This window comes from Bipolaris zeicola, assembly GCF_000523435.1.
Source record: "Bipolaris zeicola 26-R-13 unplaced genomic scaffold scaffold_2, whole genome shotgun sequence".
In the NCBI taxonomy this organism is placed as follows: Eukaryota; Fungi; Ascomycota; class Dothideomycetes; order Pleosporales; family Pleosporaceae; genus Bipolaris; species Bipolaris zeicola.
The window spans coordinates 336,638-351,596 of NW_006912051.1; the positions used below are offsets into that span (position 1 = coordinate 336,638).

The following is a 14,959-nucleotide window of genomic DNA, read 5'->3' on the forward strand; positions in this document are numbered from 1 at the left end:
CTCTTCGTTCGATGCCATACTAATACGAATACTAGAATTGCGAAGCCAAATGGTACATCAATGGCGATTCCCCCGTCGGTCGCGCATGGCCTTGCGACGCAACCTCGAACGGCTACTGGTTTATGCACGTGTATGAAGGTACAAATGGCTTCTCATCCAGCAATTTCGACCTCAAATTTACACGCGTCGCGGAGAAGATCTATCTGGATACTCAGTATAAGGCAACCTCTGAGGCGAAAGGGCATTTCGACAGCCGAGGAGCTCTTGGTGGTGTTTGCAGTGCAGGTGAGTGTAATTGGGGGCTTCTACAATCGAAGAAACCTTTCAAGATTACACCTTCGAAGGTCTGAGTGGAAGGGAGGGCTTCTCGGCAATGTGGTGAGATTGAGATGGTTGTGCCGAGGTCGGGTCGTGGATGCTACCGATTATCCCTAATGATTGTGTTTGCTAGAGCGTAGAACCATAATGTTTAGTATTAGAAGTACAGTAATGCATGGCGGCGGAGCGTATATAGAACTTGTTGAAGATGTGAATCGAGTAATATAGAACTTGTTCCATACCTACAAAGGTCATTGTCTCGTATTTCATCTTGCCCAGCTATGTATGCAGTCATGACGATGGATTACGTCTCGTCTCCACGATCAGCATGACCAAGGTGCCGGCAGACATCATGTCTGATAATAAGAATGCCTCAATATCTCAGAGAGCCAATGCTTGAGTGCCGCGGCGAAACGGCAATTGCTTAGCCATGGTGATGGTGTGGTACCGGGAGCGGCCGGCGAGCGACCGGGAGTGGACTTGTTGTGCGAGCCTCAACATCACATCCTCCGTTAATTGCCGCCTCAGTCCGTCTGCAACCTGCGCCATCCATGTAATCAGCTGCAAATAAGCACCATAGCGGTATCGCAGCAAATAAATTGTCTTGAAATGGTTCCAGAATGCGTGCTTTTCCAGGGGTTGTGATGCTGGTGGGACAAATCAATGCCTGCGTGCAGCCCTTATCCCCGCATTTGAGCTCCGGATCTTGGCATCGTCACAAGCTTGAAGCTCCTCTCCGCCGAAGCAACGCCTTTAGCTCACCATTCACATCAAGCCGACTAGTCTGCATCAGTCGGCCGACCAAGCAGATCCTCGGCCCAGGCATTGAAGATGGGTGACGTCTGCATCATAAATAATGTCTATCAGCCGTCTGACCTTCTCCGCACGCTGCATACTTGAACCGCATTTCCCTTCCATCTCACCTTGTCATCCCTCGTAGCTCTACATACACGAAATTTCATTCAAGTACATCTAACAAATCATAATGGCCAATCCCGAACGCATTCTAAGAGAGGTCAACATCCTCGGCGACCTCAATGATAAGAACCGCCATATCCTCAGCAAGGATGCCTGCGTCTTCCTTGCACTCCTCCACCGCACATTCAATGAACGCAGGAAAGCCCTTCTTCAACGACGAGTGATTCGACAGGCTGAGCTCGACAAGGGAAACCTTCTCGATTTCCTTCCAGAGACCAAGCACATTCGAGAGAACGATGCTTGGAAGGGCGCACCACCAGCGCCTGGTCTCGTCGACAGGCGCGTCGAGATTACTGGCCCAACTGATCGAAAGATGGTCGTCAATGCCCTGAACTCTGATGTCTGGACTTACATGGCTGACTTTGAGGGTATACGATCTCTGCTGAACCGTTTGAGAGTTTCATCATTAACATTCTGCAGATTCGTCCGCACCAACATGGGACAACATGATCAACGGTCAATTGAACCTGTACGATGCCATTCGCAGGCAGGTCGACTTCAAGCAAGGCGAGAAGGAATACAAGCTTCGCACAGACCGAACACTACCCACACTCATCGCCCGTGCCCGAGGCTGGCACCTCGAGGAGAAGCACTTCACCGTTGACGGTGAGCCTATTTCCGGTGGTCTTTTCGATTTCGGACTGTACTTCTTCCACAACGCCCATGAGCTTGTCAAGCGTGGAACGGGCCCATACTTCTACCTGCCTAAGATGGAGTCGCATCTTGAGGCTAGGCTCTGGAACGACGTCTTCAACCTGGCCCAGGACTACATTGGTATGAGGCGTGGAACCATCCGTGGAACAGTCTTGATTGAGACCATCACTGCCGCCTTTGAGATGGACGAGGTATGTCGAAAACCTGTCCAGAAAGAAAATCCATATGCTAATCATGTTATAGATCATCTACGAGCTTCGTGACCACTCCTCTGGCCTCAACTGCGGCCGTTGGGACTACATCTTCAGCACCATCAAGCGCTTCCGTCAGAACCCCAACTTTGTCCTTCCTGACCGCGACTCTGTCACCATGACGTCGCCCTTCATGGACGCCTACGTCAAGCTTCTCATCAAGACATGCCACAGGCGTGGCGTTCACGCGATGGGCGGCATGGCAGCCCAGATCCCCATCAAGAACGACCAGCAAGCAAATGATGCTGCCATGGCCAATGTCCGTGCAGACAAGCTCCGTGAGGTACGCGCTGGTCACGACGGCACATGGGTGGCTCATCCGGCGCTCGCAGGCATTGCGAGCGAAATCTTCAATGAGCACATGCCCACTCCCAACCAAATGCACGTCCGCCGCGAGGATGTCCACATCACTGCCAACGACCTGCTGAACATGAACGTACCTGGCAAGGTCACCGAGGCCGGAATTCGCAAGAACCTCGACATTGGTCTTGCCTACATGGAGGCCTGGATCCGCGGCGTTGGTTGTGTACCAATCAACTACCTCATGGAGGACGCTGCTACCGCCGAAGTCTCAAGGAGTCAGCTTTGGCAATGGACAAAGCACAACGTCCAAACTGCAGAGGGCAAGAAGGTCACAAAGGACTACGCCATCAAGCTGCTGCAGGAGCAAGCCAAGGCATTGAGCGACAAGGCACCAAAGGGAAACAAGTACCACCTTGCTGCCAAGTACTTTGAGAGCCAGGTCACTGGGGAAGACTATGCTGAGTTCTTGACATCGTAAGTCACATATCTCTCCAAGTTATAAGAATCACGTACTAATAATGTTAGTCTCCTATACAACGAAATCACAAACGTAGGTCCACCCAAGGGAGCCTCCAAGTTGTAAATCGCGGTGCAAAGCCTATCCTTTTCCCTAGTTGTAATGAGCATTTGAAAAGTGCCTCTGCTATTTTCTTTTTTGCTAGTTTGTAACTGTATACCACACATGGCTATCTTTGAGCTAGACATAAGAATTCGCGCAAACTGTAAAGCGCTTCGTTATCATGTACTGCTTACTTGCCCAGTGTTATGCCGTTCTTCCCCTTGAAAGTAGTATCGCATGTGTATTGATCAAAGGCTGACATTGCTCCTCATCACTCTATAGACCGGCTCGCCCGTCGCAGCGTCGAAACTGTAAGAATACACGTGCAACCGAGGTATAGCCCAGATCCTTGGAGAGAGAGGGGGATGCATGGTCGATCATACAAGAGCGGTCCTGGTAGGCGAACGCGGTTCATTTGACATGTGAAAAGCACTTGTGGGCTGGAACTCGTTTGATGTTTGCATAGCTATCGATGTGGTCAGTTTGATAATACTTCTTGTAAATATCATTAGTTGGTTTGTTATTTCCGTGGTACCCGATAATAGTCATTCATCTAGCTTGAGAAAGGTTGTGATAGTAGTGTGGGTTGTAATTATAGAATGGCTTGAAGAAATTTAGGACGGCGGACTAGACGACATCACCTAGTGCAAAAGGCGACCCACCAGCAATACACTTCTATGTATTGGACAGAGCATATACGTGGGTAGAAGGTTAACACGAACATGGGTCTTGGCATGAACAGAGAAGACGAAGAAGAATCTGCAGAGTAAAAACTCGCTTCACATGAACATTGAAAACCATGATTCATAGTCTCGTGGTATCTAGAGAAGTGGCGTTATCATGCCGAGTGCATTCAGTGTCCCGCGACTATGCAGACCAGATACATGACTAAACACCCATTTTGACCTGACCGATGCACCGAAGAAGCCCCAAATATCACCTTTACTTCCTGAGGAGACGCTGGTAGAAAGCAAGCTCCTCACCCTCGAGGACGTAACCGTCGCAGCGACCGCTCTGGCCGGGACGGGAAGAGACAGCGGCGTACAGACGACCGGCCTCGAACTGCTTCTCAACAGCATTCTCAATCTTTCCACTGGTCTTGAGGCGCTCGGCCTGCTTCTTGGTGACCGAGTTGGACTTCTTCTTGTCCTCCTCCTTCTCACCGGCCTTGGCCTGCCTCCTGCGGCCGAGCGAGGAGCCGTAGTGGGCCTCGTACCATTGCCTGAAGGGAGCGGCATCGATCTGGACGATAGCGGAGCGGGTCAGGGTGTTGGTACGGACGAGCTCGTTGTTGGAGGGGTGGTAGACGACACCGATGACACGGGTCTTCTTGGCGATGCCCTCAGAGCCCCAGGAGAAGTTGCCAGACTCGAGACGGAGAGCACGGAACTTGCGGTTGCCGCCACGGGTGCGGACAAGATGGATACGCTTAGTGCCAATACGGGTATTGGCAGGCTGGCGACCCTTCTCGAAAGCCCTGAAGCCATGTTAGACATGACTAGAGAAGCGATCGGGTTATGCATACCTCTTCTTGCGGTAGTATGCGCGCTTCGCACCGGACGCGGAACGCTTGTGGCGAGAGTCTCGTGAGATACTGGGAATTGTCAGTGGATGAAGTCAAATGACGGGGGAGGAAGAGATAGATACCCCATGATTGCGGTTGTTCAGAAGACTGCTGCCCACAATCAAATTAGCTTTTGTTCTTCCTGTGTGATTTCCGAAACCGCAGCACTGCTCCGCTCCGCCAATACAGTCCTTTGCATTGTATAGCCCATAGCAGAAGTATTCATCTCGGAGCGATTGAAGTGTTCGCGTGCGACAATGTCTTCCGTTGGCGTAGGCATACAGCTGGGTCACGATGGCGGAGCGGTGTCGATTTCGCAATGCTGAACGGCTTCCATGTCTCGAGTACAAGGCGTCCTCTGTTGCGTACCTGTTTTTGGTCTTCCGGTGCAATCTGTGTTGTCGTGGGGTTAGTTGGCGCTTGTCAGAAGAAGTCGGGAAATTCAAGGTGATTTTCGAGTTCTGAGCGTTGGTGCCAAGGCCACGCTAAACAATAAGCGAGCAGGTGCGCTTCTGCGCATCTTGCCCCCCACCATTCACTGCCCCATCCTATCCAGTAACCTTTTCCACATTTTCGCATCCCTGTATCGATAAGTCCCTCACGACAGAGCAATCGTTCATTGAATTGTCCTGGGAATTGGGCAGGTGATGAATGCATAGCGCAAGTAGCCAATGTAGCTTGTCACTACACGTGCTCGCTGAGATCGCTCCAACTGTCCATGTCAGCATCATCGGGGTTGGGCTTCGTAAGCTCAGTATTGCCGATTCATCAACTAAACTCGTACCACAATATCTATTGCAGAATTCACCAACGGATGGAAATGAAAAAAATACTCTGCGCATGGCACGTGGCTTTCGTGTCAAGCACTCTCCGTACTCTCCTTATACCTGGCCATGGAGTCCTTGCGAACACACGCACAATCATCATTGGCCCCTCCACTTGAGTCTTCCTATGTATACATTGAAGCCAGCCACCATACAGGATTTGGAATTCGCTAAGACGCTTGGGAAAGACCGATGGTTGGTAAGCACTCAGCTGATGTATGACATCTTGTTTCCACGCCGGTTAAAGCTATCTCCAGGCTACCGCATCTAAGACTTTAAGTAGTTATATAATTTGGGGGAAGTGTGAGGACGTGTAGTGCCTCTCTTCTCCTTTCCTGTCACCTAAGCCATGAATTTTTCAAGCCCTCTTTCCGAACAACTATGTTTTTCACTCGCTATGATACTGGCGGGCGGACAAACGTTACTTGTTTATATCGGATCCTATGCTCATGCTTAACGTGGGTGAGAGTTGCTCAAGCGGGTAGCTATGGGGCCTCGTATTCATTAATTCATTAAAGTTGGTTGGGCTCACCCAATCTAAAACCAGCATTCGGTTACAGGTCAGCGGTGGCAGCAGAAAGCCTTGGGATGGTGGCGCCAGGGTTAATTGAGATATTACATTCAGCGCCATCGATCACTAACTAAATGTAGATGTTGTCTTCTGCTAAGTTCAGGTTTTTAGATCTGTCACTACCATTTCCTCATCAAACCCGATGTATCCATCACCAAGTCATACCACTCTATCCTGTCCTCAAGTTTGTATCCCTTCAGTACCCGCACCACCGAATTCAATCCCTACCATACCAGTGCAGACCTCATACCTGGTGATCATCCCCACCAGCACAACACCCGTAGATGCAACGGCCACTTTGATTACATCCCGGGGCCATGCCACGAGAAGTGTACCCATGCAATCGACAAACCAAAAGCCTTCGACCAATAGCGCCAATCATATTACAGATAGGGGACCCCATGGCCATCATGAGATTACTGAACCCAATTTCAGTGCTACCCGACAATGTAGAGGATGTTCTCCAGTGGTCGAGATCACAGCTACAGACTGATTAGATACACCAGTTGAGGATCAGCATGGCTCTACAGAGCGGCTGGACCCTGCTCCACTGATCACCCAAGCACCTCCAATCGCTACCGTTTCTGCTGGCTTAGCGACTGTCTTTGTTGAGCAGGAGCTAGTTGGTTATAACTTTGTGATAGGAGGCTCATATACTGTTGCTCCCGGTAAGCCCGTTACTGTGGGTAACACGCCTGTTGAGATCCGAAATTCAAATAGCCAGATGGAAGTGGTTGTCGGCACAATCGCAGTATCTCTATAGCCAAATTACCCTCAAACAACATACGGGCCGCCGCTAGAACTACCACCAATACTTACTATGGGCACCACAGCAGTAATGCCAGACTTACGATCAGAGTATGTGCTTGAGGGACAAACGCTTGTCCCTGATGGAGAGCTACTCACCATCTCATGAATGACGCTCTCTCTTTCGCCTTCAGTAACAGCGCTTGTCGTTAACGGAGACATACAGCGTCGCTCCTGTAACCGGCAGCATTTATACCGTTGTGATACCAGCTGCCTTAACCTTCAGAGAGCAATTGCACACAGCCAATCGTGCAAGCCACATCATAATGGGTCCAGAGACCACTCTTATACCCGGCGGCAATCCAGTGACTATCGACGGGACGTCGCTTAGCCTTGAGCCCAGTAGGCCAGCAGTTACGGTACAGGGCGCGTCTATCACTCTACAGCCTATAACAACAATTATCACATTAACGAGGGATTTGATTTCGTTCGAGACGCGGTTTAGCGGTGAGTGTGGGAGGGAATCCACCGCGCATTCCACCGGGGAAGTGTAGTGTGTTCCGATTCCACTGTGAAAGCGACTAGTGTTCGGGCAATACGGCATCATCGTGTTTCATCCGATGGTTGGCTAGGAAGTGTGCTTCTGTTGATTTTGTGGGGTGTAGCCTCTTCCGCTTTGCACCTATGGAGAGATGTACTGGAGCACATGGCATCGTGGGAACTCGCTTGCTGGAAATTTACTGTGCGTCAAATGGCGTTGGATCAACAGCATAAAATATGGAAAACACAATTTCTTGGTTTGTCGCATCGTAATCGCTTGTGCAGAGATCGATGTGTTGACAGGAAAAAACAAGAAACCCCTTAAAAATTTGCAATTACTTCTGCGAAGTTGAGGCAATTGTCGAAAATGTCTCATGATCGTCGTGTGCCAGCCAACCGTGCACAGAATCAGGAGACGGCGCAATAATAGACATGACGAAGATCCTGGAACATGGTACTCTAGAGGACTCAACAAATGTTCTTCATGGCCACATCACAACTACATGGTACCACATATTCGTCATTCAACCGGTGACAGGAACAAGTCAGCCATGGTCAAAAATTTGCATCACCAAACCTCCAAGGGCATTCGTCTAGCAGTTAAGGGACATGAACAAAAATAAATGCGCAACTTTACGTACAAACATCCACTCGCAATGCCATGGGCGGCGTCTAGACTACTTAATACCGATGCAAAATTGGCATCCGACGGGCAACTCGACGGCGGAAAAGCGCACGTGTTGGGCGAGGGCGACGGTGGTGCGACAGCCAATAACAGAGTTTTCCCCCGCCATGCCTCCAAAGGCAGTCTTCTAACAGCTAACGGCCATGAGGTGAAAAACTCGTGATCGCAGCGTCCCCCTGCGCATGCGCTCTGACATAATTAGCCGCCTGCGGGAAACGATCCGGCGGGCCCTCCGGAAAAGTGCAGTAGGGCGTGGATCATCTTGTTGTCATGGATGGGTGGGTCACGTACGCCCACACGCCCTGTGAAGGACCTTGCTGACTGAATTATGTGGGTTTGTCAGCCCCTACAGCCAATGGGAATATTGCCTTGATCACGGAACTTCTCCGTATTCTTGTAAATGTGTGGAAGGGCGCGTGCAAGGCATGCTGAGAAATTTTGCAAAGAAAACGTCGGTGTCCAGGGGGGTGTCACGATGCTTGGCGGGTGTCATGGCGAAGATTCTGGGGGAGTGTCTGGGGAGTATAAAGGTGAGGGTGGGTACGGCAGGATGAAGAGCATCAACTCAGCAAAGCATACCAGAGCATCAAGCACTAGCCTCTACTACTACTACTACTATTACTATTCTCGTCAACTTCGAATATATCGAACCAACAACAACAATCACAATGCCCAACTTCCTCAACACCATTGCCAGCCGCGCAAAGGCTCACCACGAGAGCGTCAATGCCGCATACAACACCTACTACACCGGCTCATCACCTGCCTCTCGAACAGCTTCACCTGAGGCTTCCCGCAGCTCCTCTGTTGCCAGCCCATCCGCACCCAAGAACCCTACCAATGCCTCCAAGGCCTGGAAGGCTCTTAAGAAGCACCACCGCGAGATGAACGAGGCCTTCGCTGTCTACTACAGCCCCGGCAACTCTCCCTCCGCCTCCAGGAACGCATCTGCCGTCTCCAGCCCAAGGCACAGTGCCGACGCACCCAGGAACTCTAGCGTCAGCGAAGTCAAGGAGGCTGGCCCCAGGAACTACCAGAAGGCGTGGAAGGCTCTCAAGACCAGGGCTATCGAGCACCACAGGAGCGTCAACGCTGCCTACAACCAGACCTATGGACTGCACATGCGCCAATAGATGCGATGCCGATAGGGGTCTTTGAAGAGAATTGGAGGTGGAAGTAATGGTTGACAGACGAAAGGGAAACGGAAAACAAAAGTGCTTTTTTTGGGATAGCAATATACCACTGTGGGATTCGGTAGCTTGGGAGTTTTTTTGACATTAGAAGGACCAGATCAGATGGATCTGAGTAATACACGGAGGATTGAATACCATTTATCTTTGCAAAGGATGAAATACTGAAACTTGGTGATGTTTGAGTGATGACAATGTGACTGAGAGACTTCCAAGAGAACTGATGTTTGAACAGAAAAGCGAGAACATGAAGAAATACCGGATATTTGTGAGTCTCTTCAATAGTGTGTGACCTGAACAAAGGACCGTGTTGATGTTGCTTTTTTTGATTGAAGGGAGTGCGTTAGCGTTGACAGCTCTGGGAGTCATTTATGCCTCGGATTGCAAGCATCTAGATGAGTCTTTTACAAAGGATGAACCTGACTACCGTATCGGTATGTTTCGAGACTTTCGGTGAAAACATGATGACAACTGGCGAATGGTGTGAGATGAGGGTGTTTTGTGGTGGTGCTCAAGTATGACAAGGCGACGGGCATGCATTTCCGAGACCTCGGAATCCCGGTGCATTTCGACCAATCAACGACTTGTGCTTTCTAATTATGCCCCGTGTCGGGATTTGCAGTGGATGACATAGCCTTGAACGAATTTGGTTAACATTCAGCTACCAGTACCTTTACCTTTCAACTCACACGACAGGCGCACCCCATCTCCCTACGTCGCAGCGCATTTCCATATCCGGCCCTGCGATCATGTCACTACCTCGTACCACTGGAGCGCTTGTGCGCTCAAGTACATCCTTTCTACGATTCGCCGCACCCCCGTTTGCTCCCCGCAGATGCCCGCAATGCTCCCGGTCCTTCGCCTCATCGCTCCCCAGGCGCCAGTCAACCAAGCGCCAAATGCAGACGGCGACCGCATATCACCCTTCGTCATTATATCCAGAGCCGCCACCACGCAATGTTGGCGTACCCGACACTTCAATCGCTGGTGGAGCCACCGAGGCAAAGAACACAACATTACCACAAACACCTCCGCACGACCGCAACGCAGCCTCCCAGGCCGAACAAACCACCGTCAGCATACCTGAAGGCGAAGCACAAAAGCCTCAGCAGGTCGCAAGCCCTAGCAAACCACTTCGGCCACGCCGATACAACTTTGGACCTCGAAAGGCGACAATCAAGCTCTCGCCCTCCGCTGTGGCGCACTTGCGCGAACTCCTCGAATTGCCAGAGCCCAAGCTCATTCGAATAGGCACAAAGGCAAAAGGCTGTTCGGGTCTCGCATATCACCTAGAGTATGTGGACAAGCCAAGCCCGCTGGACGAACAGGTTGAGCAAGATGGCGTGAAGGTGTTGATTGACAACAAGGCGTTGTTGAACATCATTGGTAGTGAGATGGACTGGTTGGAGGACAAGCTCAACGAGCGATTCATTTTCAAGAATCCAAACATCAGTAAGTTTTTTTTGGGCACACCAGGAACAAGCGCTAACAAATCAATAGCTGAGCAATGCGGGTGCGGAGAATCATTTAGTGTATCATGATACCCTTACGAGTCGTTTGTCATACTATAGAAGCATTACGGGCGTTGCATATCTGGCGTTACATACATTCTACAATTCGACGCATTATTACTACGCTATACATTTGAGGCTATTACACCGCAGTTTCACAACTTTCCAGGCTCGTAGTCGAAGACCTTCACACCATTTGCCACTTCGCCGGCAAGTTTTACAAAGTCTTGATGTGCTGGATCCTTGTAGACGTAATAGTCGCGGTCTTCCTCGCTCTCGAATTCTACAACAAATCCGTGGGTGAAGTTACCCTTGTAAGCGTAAGCAACCGAGTTTAAAGTTGAGGCTGGCTTTGAGGGTAGATATACAGAGTGGCCTTCAGGGCTGTTGTTCTTTCCCCCAGAAAATGATTTAATGTAGGGCTTTTGGGAAGTTGGATGGATGCACTTGTCCTTGAGTGCAAGCATCTGTTTGCATGCCTATAGGCTGTTAGATTTATAATCACCAGTGTACATGCTGATGTTTAGTACCTCTGAAATCTGGTCTGAGGAAGCAGTAGGTTTCCACTCAAAGAGAACAACATGAATTATCGTCATTTTGAATTATCAGCGTTCAAAAGTATCTGGGTGTGAGTCAAGATGCATTGATCGCGACATGATATCACAACTGAGAGGGGCACTGTCTCCCGGCGGATGGGGCCTCGGAGGTAAATGACCTCAACGTTGCTAAGCTCCGGGCTGCCGCGTCTCGAGCCACCAACTGCGCAACCGCCGCAGATCTCGCAGCCTCAGCACCAGAGATGCAAAGCATACGATAGCAACGCAAACCATGTCACGACCGCCATGAAATCTTGTAGACTTTATGCACATGAACCATCGCTTTCCTACCACCTCATCTCCGAACCCAAGCGCAACCTTGCACCATCATGGCAGCCAACGCGCCCGTCCTTCCTGAACAGCTCATATACTTGATAATACGCTTTACAGCCTCCGTTCCCGACCTACCCCTCTCTATCCACACGCCCCGTGTCATTGCGACCCTCTCGCTCAAGCAGATCATCCGTCAACACCTCCCACCCGAACATGCCTCGTCGCGATTACGCCTAATCTATGCGGGCAAAGTCCTCGCAGATAATGACCCGCTATCTCGATCGTTACGGCTCCCCCCACCGCCGCCACCTCGCAGCAGCAGAAGCGGGGACGCAACAGCAGGCAACAGCAGTAGTAGTACCGGAGATGGAAGTAAGAGCAAAGGCAAACAGCCGCTGAGAGAAACACCCGCCGTACAATACGGGACAACGGAAATACCTTCAGAGGCGAAAAAGTACTACATACACTGTTCCCTCGGCGATGCGCTCTCCCCCTCCGAGCTCGCCAGCGAAGCCACTCTCGCCCAGAATATAGAAATCAGTCTGAAATCACAGTATGACGCCTCGTCCTCTGAGCTCCGCCGCAAAGGCAGCGGAGCAGACTACAATGCGCGCAGACGCGGGTCTACTGCGACGACGGGGACGGCTGGTGGGACGGACGGCGCTGTACCTCAAGCTCAGGGTTTCGATAGGCTGTTGAGTTCGGGCTTTACGCCTGCGGAGGTAGCGAGTTTACGCTCGCATTTTACGACGAACCTTTCGTTTACGCATACGCCTGATACGATGCCGACGCCGGCTCAGATTCGTGTGCTGGAAGATCGATGGCTTGACTCGTCGGCTAATGATCCTTCGGCTTCGCTGACGGCGCCTGGTGCTACGGGTGGTGAGACGGGATGGGGCGCGGGGTTTGCGGTGGAAGAAGGTGGGCTGGACGATATGTTGTATGGGTATTTGACTGGTTTCTTTTTCCCACTCGGCAGCTTGGTGTGGGGGTTTCGTGAGGAGGGAGTGTGGACGAGACGGAGGCAGGTTGCTGTTGTTATGGGGGTGTTGATAAACGCTGTTTTTGGCTTCATGAGATGGGGTGCATGAGGTTGGTCCCTTGGTAATAGACATAGGCAGACATGGAGTTTACTGGGTAGGGTTTCATATATTGTTACTACCTGGATATCATTGCCTCTCATCGTCGTTCATATATCGTCATCAAATGCTCCGGCGAAAACGCCTCAGTTTGGTCAATTCCCATGCCACATTCCTACTCAACTTTCGCTTCTGTGTTCATCGTTGTGTCTCAAGCACTCACATCATCTACAGCTCAATGGTCTCCTTTGCGGGAGCACCCATGTAGCTCAGAGGTCCCCTCTTCACCATCAAAGTCATGACCTCGTACAAGGTATCCTACATCGAGCACGTCAGCCTACGTCTTCATACATTCCACGCACTCCACTTACCGCAGCAGCCATAGTAGTCAACTCAGCATTAGTATCGTACGCCGGCGCAACCTCAACAATATCCGCGCCAATGAGGTTGATACCCTCCAAACCGCGAATAATCGTGCGCAGCTCACGCGTAGTCCAGCCGCCCGTCTCGGGGGTGCCAGTCGCAGGAGCAACTATTTCTCGTTAACCCTTTACTCCCCTTCACACCCAGCAATACCGAAGAGAAAAGGAATAAAAAAAGGGGAGAAAGAAGGGAAAACATACAAGCAGGATCCAACGTGTCAATATCAATACTCAAATATACGGGCTTCTCCAAGCCCACCCTATCCTTAATCTTCTTGACAATGCCATCAATGCCAATCTTATCAATCTCGCGGGCCTCGACAATTTCAAAGCCGCAGTATCCGTCGTTTTCGTAGTCGGAGGGGCCGGACAGCGTGGTGCGGATGCCGGCGTGGATGTTGGAGTCGTTGGCGAGGAGGCCCTCTTGGGCGGCGTGGAAGAAGTAGGTGCCGTGGTTGATGCTGGCTTGTTCGCTGGGGGAGCCGCCGAAGACTTTGGGACGCCAGGTGTCGCTGGGTGGGGGGTGGGTTTGTTAGTAGGGTTGTGGGATGGGAGGGGGGTTATGGAGTTGGAGGTAGGGTACTACGTACAGATGGCTGTCAAAGTGGATGACGGTTATGGGGCCGTATTCGCGGTGGACGGAGCGGAGGAGGGGGAGGGTGATGGTGTGGTCACCTCCTAGGGTGATCATACGGGGAAGTGTTTTGCCATGCTTCGAGGGGCCGGGCTTGTTGGCGTGGGTGTAGGGTGCGCGGCTCAAGAGGAGGTTGTGGCCTTGCTCGATTTGCTGGAGGGCATAGGCGTTGTCGTATCTAGATATTGACCCGTTAGTAAATTCCCATCCATCTGACCTCCCTTCAATGGGCGATATAGTCAAGAGAATTGCTCTTACGATGTAACGGGAATATCACCACAGTCGATAATCTTGGCCCAGGAGTTGAACGGGTTCGCCTCGAGTGGCACATTGTAGCCGCCACTAAATCCAAGTTTGCGTGAGCCTTTGTGGGAAAAGACAAAAGTAAGCTTGTGGTTGCTCAGAGGAAAACGTACTAGAGATTGAGACGGCGAGAACCTTGCCTGATGCCACTGGGGCCGAAGCGAGCTCCTGGGCGGTACGATGTGCCAGTGTCGAACGGAGCGCCTGCATGTTATGATTAGACAATCACATCTCTATTTGTACAAATATCATCATACCAATGAAGGCAATGTCATATTGCACGTTGCTCGAGAGACACGGGTGGTACTTGAGACGACCGAATGTGGAAATTCCGGAGAAGACGGAGTCGGCCTATATCAACATTAATTCCCACAGCAACATCATTCACAGGAATTGAGTTTCTCACTTGTGTTCCGCCATCACCAGGAAGAGTGTTGTACCAAAGACTCTCATGTGGACCAGCCAATGGCTCTTGGTCGTGGTCGCCGTGCGCTGCTACTGCAGCCGCAAAGCTCAAAAGCGTAGGGGTGAACCTCATCTTGCAAAAGTTCTATCCAACAATGGAGGAGAAAACCACAAGATTTTTGATGAAGGAATCGGGTCTCTAGGAGTGCGGGACTGCAGTAAATAGCCGTCATGAGTCTCGTATCCATCACTATCAGTTATATTCTGACGAAGTCGCGTTAGGTAAACTGATGTTACATGAGTAGATGCTTGATCTATCCCTGTCCATGACGGCGATGTCGTCTGCAAGTATAGCACCTTACTGCCTTCAACAGGTTAGCATATCTTGGTGGCATCGGATCGTTGCTATCCGTCGATGTAACGAAGCGACTGGAGTCACCCTTTGCCCATACTTTGAGACTACAATGCCCTAGGCGTTAGTAGTCTTGATGGAAAGCTATCTGAGGCTCTTTTCAACTTTTTAAAGCAATCAGAGAACACCTTGATGGCTAT

At 50.8% G+C, this 14,959-nt stretch overlaps 9 protein-coding genes across 9 annotated transcripts; 6 read left to right on the forward strand and 3 right to left on the reverse strand.

The window, feature by feature from the left end:
- Window positions 1-50: 50 nt before the first annotated feature.
- Window positions 51-350, forward strand: COCCADRAFT_81511 (uncharacterized protein; the record flags this gene model as incomplete). The annotated part of the gene is made up of 1 exon (XM_007708609.1): window positions 51-350. A coding segment is annotated over one exon (300 nt), but the record flags the coding sequence as incomplete, so codon positions are not given.
- A 953-nt stretch (window positions 351-1,303) lies between these two features.
- COCCADRAFT_437 (uncharacterized protein) lies at window positions 1,304-3,087 on the forward strand (the record flags this gene model as incomplete). Its single annotated transcript, XM_007708466.1, has 4 exons — window positions 1,304-1,664; window positions 1,717-2,141; window positions 2,194-2,978; window positions 3,030-3,087. The coding sequence occupies 4 exons, from the start codon at window positions 1,304-1,306 to the stop codon at window positions 3,085-3,087; spliced, it is 1,629 nt and encodes a 542-aa protein (XP_007706656.1).
- Window positions 3,088-4,005: 918 nt separating this feature from the next.
- COCCADRAFT_438 (uncharacterized protein) lies at window positions 4,006-4,715 on the reverse strand (the record flags this gene model as incomplete). Its single annotated transcript, XM_007708467.1, has 3 exons — window positions 4,006-4,540; window positions 4,589-4,657; window positions 4,711-4,715. 3 exons carry the CDS (start codon window positions 4,713-4,715, stop codon window positions 4,006-4,008), a joined length of 609 nt encoding a protein of 202 aa, XP_007706657.1.
- A 1,117-nt stretch (window positions 4,716-5,832) lies between these two features.
- Window positions 5,833-7,634, forward strand: COCCADRAFT_32067 (uncharacterized protein; the record flags this gene model as incomplete). Its single annotated transcript, XM_007708538.1, has 7 exons — window positions 5,833-5,909; window positions 6,208-6,351; window positions 6,395-6,471; window positions 6,520-6,773; window positions 6,988-7,276; window positions 7,435-7,525; window positions 7,613-7,634. 7 exons carry the CDS (start codon window positions 5,833-5,835, stop codon window positions 7,632-7,634), a joined length of 954 nt encoding a protein of 317 aa, XP_007706728.1.
- Window positions 7,635-8,662: 1,028 nt separating this feature from the next.
- On the forward strand, window positions 8,663-9,127 carry COCCADRAFT_32068 (uncharacterized protein; the record flags this gene model as incomplete). Its single annotated transcript, XM_007708539.1, has 1 exon — window positions 8,663-9,127. One exon carries the CDS (start codon window positions 8,663-8,665, stop codon window positions 9,125-9,127), a length of 465 nt encoding a protein of 154 aa, XP_007706729.1.
- Window positions 9,128-9,933: 806 nt separating this feature from the next.
- On the forward strand, window positions 9,934-10,725 carry COCCADRAFT_81805 (uncharacterized protein; the record flags this gene model as incomplete). The annotated part of the gene is made up of 2 exons (XM_007708610.1): window positions 9,934-10,636; window positions 10,685-10,725. 2 exons carry the CDS (start codon window positions 9,934-9,936, stop codon window positions 10,723-10,725), a joined length of 744 nt encoding a protein of 247 aa, XP_007706800.1.
- Window positions 10,726-10,850: 125 nt separating this feature from the next.
- COCCADRAFT_81717 (uncharacterized protein) lies at window positions 10,851-11,291 on the reverse strand (the record flags this gene model as incomplete). The annotated part of the gene is made up of 3 exons (XM_007708611.1): window positions 10,851-11,006; window positions 11,064-11,174; window positions 11,226-11,291. The coding sequence occupies 3 exons, from the start codon at window positions 11,289-11,291 to the stop codon at window positions 10,851-10,853; spliced, it is 333 nt and encodes a 110-aa protein (XP_007706801.1).
- Window positions 11,292-11,620: 329 nt separating this feature from the next.
- On the forward strand, window positions 11,621-12,655 carry COCCADRAFT_81780 (uncharacterized protein; the record flags this gene model as incomplete). The annotated part of the gene is made up of 1 exon (XM_007708612.1): window positions 11,621-12,655. The coding sequence occupies one exon, from the start codon at window positions 11,621-11,623 to the stop codon at window positions 12,653-12,655; it is 1,035 nt and encodes a 344-aa protein (XP_007706802.1).
- A 216-nt stretch (window positions 12,656-12,871) lies between these two features.
- Window positions 12,872-14,540, reverse strand: COCCADRAFT_81766 (uncharacterized protein; the record flags this gene model as incomplete). Its single annotated transcript, XM_007708613.1, has 8 exons — window positions 12,872-12,961; window positions 13,015-13,175; window positions 13,267-13,577; window positions 13,656-13,877; window positions 13,958-14,041; window positions 14,116-14,206; window positions 14,260-14,353; window positions 14,409-14,540. The coding sequence occupies 8 exons, from the start codon at window positions 14,538-14,540 to the stop codon at window positions 12,872-12,874; spliced, it is 1,185 nt and encodes a 394-aa protein (XP_007706803.1).
- Between the last annotated feature and the right edge of the window lie 419 nt (window positions 14,541-14,959).